Source organism: Rhincodon typus, chromosome 34 (assembly GCF_021869965.1).
Source record: "Rhincodon typus isolate 14 chromosome 34, sRhiTyp1.1, whole genome shotgun sequence".
NCBI classification, from domain to species: domain Eukaryota; kingdom Metazoa; phylum Chordata; class Chondrichthyes; order Orectolobiformes; family Rhincodontidae; genus Rhincodon; species Rhincodon typus.
Genome location: NC_063365.1, coordinates 11,629,528 through 11,638,472, shown reverse-complemented (window position 1 = coordinate 11,638,472; position 8,945 = coordinate 11,629,528). Strand labels below are relative to the sequence as shown.

Sequence of the window (8,945 nt, the reverse complement as noted above, 5' to 3'; positions counted from 1 at the left end):
GTTATGGGTCTCAATGTTTAAGTCCATTTCGCTCTCCATAGATGCTGCCAGACTTTGTGGGTTTCTCTAGCACTTTGTTTTTATTTATGATGATTGTATACTTCCCCTAGTTGATTCAATGGGGAAAGACTTCACAGAAACAAAATGAATTCAAAGACTGCATTTGAGCTACCTAAGGCTGAAGTTATTTCTTCATTTTAACATGAATCTTGTTATGAATGTAATTGTGAACACCCTGGGTATAAAGGGCATAAATAAACTTAATAACATTGAGGCAGTGATATTAAAACATAGATAACTAAATAATTTGTGCCAAAATCATTACATTTATCCAAGTTTAGACGTGCTTGAAAGAAGTTTCATCAACATTGACCTGCCCTTTTCTATGGACTGAGGTTCCAACTATAATCTGTGTTGCAAATTTTCTGAGCAGTGAGTCTGGTGGATTTCCAAAGCTTCTGAACAGAATGTGAGAATGTAACATGGGACTTATAGTCTTCATCCTTCTTTGGAACTACATGTGCCCAGGATGCATACTGCTAATTCATGTCAAAATGATAAGGAAACATTGGTGCAGGATTTCCATCTGTAATGATAAATTCTTGGTGAGGAGAGAAAGATGAATAAAGAACAGTGTATTTTCACACAATCTGTGGCACCACAATCCACACCGCATAGCTACACATTGTATTTATACATAGCATGAAAATATTTAAAAGTATTTTTATCTGGCCAACAGTTTGTGCAATTTAACCTGTTAAATCGTAAGCCAAAGTTACGTCTTGGGAGATTTTCCTTTGTGTTAACCAATGTTTGAACTAGAGCCAGACGTTGAAGTTAATATTTCAGATACTTTGGAAATTGGGCCTCATACTCTGCAGCTAGTCTGCCTGCCCACATTCTCAAGTGCTATTATTAGAATCTCACTGGCGTAGTGCTGTGCCAGTGATAGCTTCAGCAAGAACTGCCCATTCTTTTCTGGAAGAGAGAGCCATAAAATGTTGTTTAGAACCATATTTTAAAATGGCTGATAAATGTGATTTTACAGTGATAGCACACAGTCACAAATATTAAACATAAACCATCTCTTAACTTCCCTCAGGATGTGAGCATTACTGACTAGGTTAGCATCTATTACCTACTTTGGTGGTAAGCCACTTTCTGGAATACAGTGAGCTGCTTGCACTTCACAGAGTGGTTAACAGTCAACCAGGTTGCTATCAGCTTGGATAGCAAGAACTGCAGATGCTAGAGTCAGAGATAACAAATTGAGTTGGAGACAAAGCAGGCCAGGCAACATCAGAGGAACAGGAAAGCTGACATTTCAGGTCAGGACCCTTCATCAGAAAATGTTTCTGATGAAATGCCAACTTTCCTGTTCCTCTGATGCTGCCTGGCCTGCTGTGTTTCTCCTGCTCCACACTTGGTTATTTCTATCAGCTTGGAGTCACCTATAGGCTAAACTGGGCAAGCACAGCAGATTTCCTTCCCTCAAGGGCAATGGGTTTTGTGATAGTCCAGTAGATTGTGTGCAATTTTGGTATCGTTTTCTGAGGAAGGATGCTCTTGCTCTTGCTCTTGCTCTCAAGGGAGTGCAGCGAAGGTTTACCAGGCTGATTCTGGGGATGGCGGCTCTGACGTGAGGAGAGGTTGACTAGGTTGGGATGTTTTCACTAGAGTTCAGGCGAATGAGGAACGATTTCATAGAGACATAAAATTCTGACAGGACTCGACAGGGAGGATGTTCCTGATGGTGGGTGTGTCCAGAACCAGGGGTAACAGTATGAGGATTTGGGGTAGATGATTTAGGACAGAGATGAGGAGACATTTCTTCACCCAGAGTGTGGTGAGCCTGTGGAATTCATTACCACAGGAAGTAGTTGATGGCAAAACATGGAACGTATTCAAGAGGTGACTAGATGTAGCACTTTGGGTGAATGGGATCAAAGGTTATGGGGAGAAAGCAGGATTAGGCTATTGAGTTGGACGGCCAGCCATGATCGTGAATAATGATGGAGCAGGCTCGATGGGCCAAATGGCCTCCTCCAGCACCTATCTTCTATGTTTCACAATTACCATTTTTAATACTTAACTCCAGAGTCAATTGTGCTTCCTGAAATGGGACTGCGCCATAGGGACAAAGAAACTCCTAAATGTTGACTATTCTGAGTTAGCTATTTTCAATCCAGCTAATGCTACGCCAGCATTTCTTGGCGAAGGCATTGCAATTCTGAACTACAACTGAAGAAGGTCAGCCAAGGCTCCCACTCCTGTCTGACAGCCAATGACTGTCGGGAAATTGCACACACATTGATGGGAAGAATAGGCATGTCTGGGATAGAGGATACAAAGTCCAATAGCTTTTAGATTTGGACACTTCTGCTTCATACAAAGAATGGCCCTTTTCCCAATCGATCCATATCAGTCAGTGTCATCAAGAGGGAGATTTGAAAAGAATCACTTCATTTGGGATTTAAAGAGGGTAATTTGCCTCAAGATATATTGTAAAGGAATTTGTAAAAAATACTTTAAACACAGGATTATAAACATTCAAAACAAAGTGGGAGTATGGCGCCCATAAAACATAGTTAACTTTAGAATATTGTAGAATTAAGCAGTGTTCTAATAAATGTATTTATCTTTCTTTGAATCAATCTATGTCCGTATTATTTAGCTCCAGCCTAATGTTTACATATATTTTCTGATAACCCTGACTCGTGATGAAACACTCCCTGATTGTTTATTTTATTTCTTGAAGTCACTCTGTAGCCCTGTCGAGTTATCATATGGTGGTAGAAATTTGCAATACACTACGTAGTGCAATTACAACGATGCCACGATACCAAATCCCCATTGCATTTGACCAATGTGGTTATGATTGGTGATGAATTGTGTGAAGTCGTATAAATGGCACTTGGATTGCCCAGTTTTTCTGATGGGGTGGTAGTAGGTGGGGTCTGGTAGGAGCCAAATCAGCACAAAATTTGCAAAAATGAAATACATGCCTGAGAATCTGGGCTCATAAGTGTAAGTGTTATTGCAAGTGTTTTCTTAAATTAAGCTAAGCGCAGAAGCTATGAATACAAATAGCGACAACGTTGTTCAAATATATGGGATTCACAAGATGTAAGACACATGCGCAAAAGCTGGAATACAGTGAAGTTTGAACATTGCTGATGACTGAAACAGCCAAAGGGCGGATTGAATTGGAAACAGCGGGCTGCCGCTAGATGGGACTGTTGCATCATGTTTGGAAAACGGGAGCGCAGGCCAGACACTGGGGAGTTTGTTGAGATTAAAATGCTGCCCATAGCAAACTGGAATAACTTTGAACATATTAAATCGATGGAAAGTGGTCTATTTTGGGTCGCGGACTGGTCATGATGCCAAGTGTGAAATCGTATTTCGTGTTTCATTTTTTTTCAGGTTCTTTTCAACATGAAATAATAAAACATCACTCATTAAAAGGACACAGCGCCCGGCGATCATTTGACCCACGTTTTGCGAGTCTCTTCCGTATTGCCCGGAACAGGATTTTTTTTTCTGGAATCAGTGACCTCATCCTTCAAATTACAATTGATCACGATAATCTGATCACTTAATTCTGGAAACAATCGTTGTAAATTGTTGTCCACTATATAGAGAGAGCCGCCCCCTCCCCCAACGTGCCAGCTCTGGGCTGGGGTCCGCGTAAATGCTAAATGTGATAACAGTGATGTGCATCAAACAGGAGACACGGGATTTAACGATAAAACTCACAGGCTCCGACTAGCAGATCATATTGGGAAATAAAACCACAGAATTATCAACTATCTTGCAACAACTGTCTTCTTAATTATAAATCAGTGGCTCGCTAGAAAACAAACCACATTTAAAAATAAACTTTTTTTTTTGAGAAATAATTTAATCAACCAAATTCAAAACGATCATAACTGCAATATTAGTGATTAAGACTTACATTATAAATTAATCAACTATAATTGGTCATTCTAACTGAAGAGAATGGTTCATATTTCGTTTATAAAGCAGAAAATTAAAGTTAAATATTTGTGCAGTTAAGACTCGAAACTACATAACAGAACCACCCGCCGAAAGTTTATTAAAAAATGTATTTGCTTTATTAAGGGCCAAATCTCACCCAAAGTTCTCGTGTCACCTTGCAGAATGCAGGCTGGCTCTGGGTGTGAGCATCATCTCCGGAACTAAAGTGCCTTCGTTTGATGTTCATTTTCACTGGACACCTCGCGGAGTTTGTTCGAACTCGGGGACTTTGGGATGCTTTTACAACAGCCGCTCGGCATTAGCCCCAAAGTTATAGGGACTCCTCAGCCACCCAGTCTGTAATTCTCACTCTCTCTCTTTTGTTATTAATCCAAACCCGTCCGCTAGTTCCGGTACAATATGTTTAACGAATTTCCGTTAATCAATTATGAAATAAAATAAAATTAGAAAAAGGAACAATTAGAGAGTTTATTTGATCATCAATGTACAAAAACACGTGAAATCCTCGTGACCCATGTTACCATCTGCACATACAATAAACTGTACACCATTTAAGAAAATGTAAACAGTTTTTTTTAAGAAAACGTATTTTAAATGCACTTATATATTTAAATATTGGTAAACAATCTTCAGGCTGGGCTGGTCTGATTCAGAAATGCCACGGCTGCGAAACCAAAGTCCCAAATCAAACTCAAGCCAGTCCCAGACCCATCGATACATTTCTGTATTTACACGAGTCTATACATAGCATTAGGAAGTGAAGGCGGATCGAAAACAGATGAGCAATTCCTCAATCGAACAGAAAGCTGGCCGTACAGTGCAACTTTCCCTCTCCAAAGGGTCTGCTTTAGAGTTTGACAATTTTTTTTTGTTGTTGAAAATGACAGTGCCAAGTCATAGCGCTCTCCATTCTGATGAGCAAAAGTCTCCCCGTCTCTCTGTCTGTGTCGCGGCCTGTACCCAGGTCACTTCTTACACACAATGGTTCAGCGACATCGCCCGCGAGATATGCAAAAAGGTTACAGGGACTAGGACGAACGTCCAATATGATTGTTGAAAGAGAATCCGACGCGCTTTCTTTCCCCCTCAATTCACAGCGAGAATCAGGACTAAATGCAGGCTGCTAGGTTCATACGTCCACTGTATCAATCAATGAAGCCATGGTGCTTTAGATCAAATGGCAGCTTTATCAAATAGCGGTTTTATCACCCACTTTTTATAGAATTCAGATTTTGTTTTGATCTGCAGAGACTGAGATTTCTGTATAAATTATTCTGTATATTTCGATGAACTTTAATTGCACTTTTAACAGAGAAAAGGAATGACTAAATGGGTTAACAACCCAGTTTCGATATAAACAAGTCAATGTGAGGGAGGGTTGCAGTGATTCTGGAATTCCCTGAATGACGCTTCTTTCCCCCTCTGGTTCTGCCCAGTCGCCTCTCAGACATCAATGTCTAAGAGACGGAAAGGGGCTAGTCTCTCCGACAATTTACGACAAATAATACATTCCGTATGTGACCGGGGCGGTGAACAGTCCCGGCACTGGAAGAGCAGGCCGTTGGAAAGCGTTAGACGGTCCATACAAGTTGGGAGAAGTGAGATGGGAGGCCAGAGGGAACGGCAGGCCGAAAGAAGGTAACAACGGCTTGGCGGCCAGTTTGAGTTTCTCCAGTTCGGCCTCCTGTAGCCTCTTCGCCTTCGCTCGCCGGTTCTGAAACCAAATCTTCACTTGGGTCTCGGTCAGGTTGAGAGAACTGGAGAACTCTGCCCGCTCCGCGATCGACAAATACTGTTTCTGGCGGAACTTGCGCTCCAGCGACAGCAGTTGCGACGTTGTGAAGGGGGTTCTAGGCTTCCTGTTGTTTTTGTGTTTCCTCAGGGTGCACGGGGGCGGGCTAGGGTGTCCTGCAACCAAAGGCAGAGAGAAAAGAAATGAATTTCAGCGGCTCTGGGAGTAGCCCGAAGTTACATCAGTCCTAAGGAAAAGAACGGAAAAAGCACCAGAGTTCTACAAGAAACAAACTTCCCAAAGGTTGCCCCCATGACAACAGCTGGCCTCTATAGGGGGCGTTTAATTTCTTAAATACATTCGCTCACAGGACGGGAACATCGTTACAGTCAAATTGGAACATTGTTACACAGTCAAACTTGAATATTGCCACACAGTCAGACAGGAACATTGTTACACAGTCACATTGGAACATTGTAACAATGTTCCTGTCTGACTATGTAACAATGTTCCACTGTGCCTGTGCAACAATGTTCCCGTCTGACTGTGTAACAATGTTCCTGTCTGACTGTGTAACAGCATAGTATGGATGAACATCTAGCTTAACCCCTGCCGCTGTTTGATGGGGTTAGCATTCTATGAATAATGTTACCTGTATGCGGGACACATTCCGTTAAATCTCGTCTTTCACAGGCAATAAGGAAGGATGTTAAAAGGGTTTTTGGCTCGGTATCGATTTGGAATAGGATGAGGAATGAGCTCCGTATCCCTGCAGTCTACTGGGGCATGTAGCGCCCTGTCAGTGGCTCACAGACTCCCCTTCCACTCCAATACGTCCCCTTTAATTGAGGGCCACTTTCTATCCCTTCAGAAGCTTGTCGCTATTCCAGAATACTTAGAATGGGGCTTAGGGAATATGAGTGAATTATTCGCTTTGATTTGAATAAAGTTGAGCAGCGTCCTAGCAGCCGGAATATACCTTTTACCTCAACTTAAGTTACAAGACAAACGAATCAATCAGATTTCAGTGCCTGTTAATGGCCTTGGGAGATTGCATAGAACTACACACCGCCGTGCCAAGGCTTTGGGTCCGTTAGCAGGACTGATACTGCCGAGTCAGTAAAGAGCCTGCTCATTTCTAGTGAATACATTTACTGTTCCCTGCAGATCTCAGTTTGATTTGGATTTCCATTTATTCAATAACTAGCCCGCGTCTTTATTCAGAATAGGACAATGCGGATTTTGTAGAATTGCAATTAGCATCAAATGCAATCGGAGGGAGAGGTTTTTGGGTAGTGAGGTCAGTGGGGAGGACACTTCGATACACGGACACGCATCCACAATTGTCTGCAGTTGGCAAAACTTGCCATTATAGTCACTTCTTGTTGCTAATCAAATCCTAACTCGTCTAAACAACAAACCTGTATGTCTATGTGTGTACCACAATCCTGTTTCTAACGAATATTCTCAATGTCCCACAGCCCAGTCTGTGTCCCTCTGTCCCGTCTGCAACCCACAGCCAAGTTGCAACCTGCAGTTTCGTTCACAATCCACGGTCCAGTCTATAAACTACAACCCAGGTTATAACCCGCAACCCAGTTTATATTCCACAGCCCAGTTTATAACCCGCAATCCAATGTATAACTCACAGTCCAGTTTACAACCTACAGTCAGGTCCATAATCCACATAATCCAGTCTATAACCACAGTCCAGTCTATAACTCAGTTCAGTCTGTAGCCCAAAGTCAGGTCTATAAATCATATTCCAATCTATAATTTACGGCCCTAACTAAAACCCTACAGTGTGGTCTATAGCCACAGTCTAGTCTATAATCCCGAGTTCAGTCTATAACCCACAGTTCAGTCTATAATCCACAGTCCAGTCTACAAAAGACAATCTGGTCTATAAAACACAGTTTGGTCTATAATCCACAGTCCAGTATATATATAAAACCCATGATCTGGTCTTAAGTCCCACAGTCCCAAAATGAGGACAGTGATGTAGTGGCCACGTTACAGGCCTAGTAATCTAGAGGCCTAAATTAGTCCTCAGGCGAAAGGAGGTCAAACCCCACCACAGCAGATGTTTGGTGTGTATGTATGTGTATGGGGTGGGGGCAGGATTTTAAATTTGGTTCATAAATCTGGAATAAAATGCTGGTAATAAATAGTGGAATTTGCAGTGGACGCATCTTATTCACTACCGTCCTACAGTGAAGGGGATCTGCCCACATTCCCCCCCGCCTCTTCCTCTACATGTGATTCCAGACCCATAGCAACGTGGTTGACACTTAACGGCCCTCTGAAATGGCCTAGCAAGCCACTAAATCCAAATGCAGTTGAGGATTGGAAATTGATTACTGGTCTTGCCAACGACTCCCGCTCGTCAAGAACGATTTATATTTTTTAAAAAGCGTCCAGTCTGTGCATTTTATTACTGTTTATGAGGAAACTGCTGGAGTTAAGGTGTAAGAACTTCCATGGAACTTGCTACAATTCCACCAAACCTCACCATTTACATTCTAAACTGATGACAAAGATTAGAAGTCTTTAAAAAGAAATCAGTTCTACGGAATAAAAACGAAGCTACAGTAAAACGACACAAAATCCCGATTCTGCCCGTTCAGTGTGACGGCCCTCACATTCCCCCAGTGAGGTAAGGAGGGAGGGAGTGTCAGGGGGAATGAATGGGAGAGAGGAATAAATGACTAATAGGAGTGAATGAGGGGAATAAGTTAGTCAATGAGTAGATGAAATGAATGAGGGAGAGTGAATACAAGAGGCAATGAGTACAAGGGGGAATGAGCGAGTGAAAAAGAGGAGCTAGTCAGAGAAATGAATAAGTGTGTGAAGTGCAGGAATGAGAGGGATGAGTGAAGGAGTGAATGAATGAGTGGGGGGGATGCATGGGCTAGTGAATGTGAGTGAGAGGATGAGTGAGGGAGTGATTCTGAATGAGAGGAATAAATGAATGAGTGAGAGAGAGGAGTGAGTGAGAGGAATGAGTGAGAGAGAGTGAGAGAAGTGAGTGAGTGAGAAAGGAGTGAATAAGTGAGAGGAGTGAGAGAGGTGAGTGAGAGGAATGAGTGAGTGAGTGAGAGAAGTGAGTGAGTGAGAGGAGTGAATAAGTGAGAGGAATGTGAGTGAGTGAGAGTGAGAGGAGTGAGTGAGTGAGAGGAGTGAATAAGTGAGAGGAATGTGAGTGAGTGAG

General features: G+C 42.3%; 1 protein-coding gene across 1 annotated transcript in view; it reads right to left on the bottom strand.

Moving 5' to 3' along the window:
* Positions 1 to 4,455: 4,455 nt before the first annotated feature.
* msx3 (muscle segment homeobox 3) overlaps positions 4,456 to 8,945 on the bottom strand; it is a 5,115-nt gene continuing 625 nt past the window's right edge. The window contains exon 2 of the mRNA XM_020533384.2: positions 4,456 to 5,910. Coding sequence (XP_020388973.1) covers positions 5,495 to 5,910 — 416 coding nt within the window. The 3' untranslated portion in view covers positions 4,456 to 5,494. The remainder of the gene's footprint in view (positions 5,911 to 8,945) is intronic.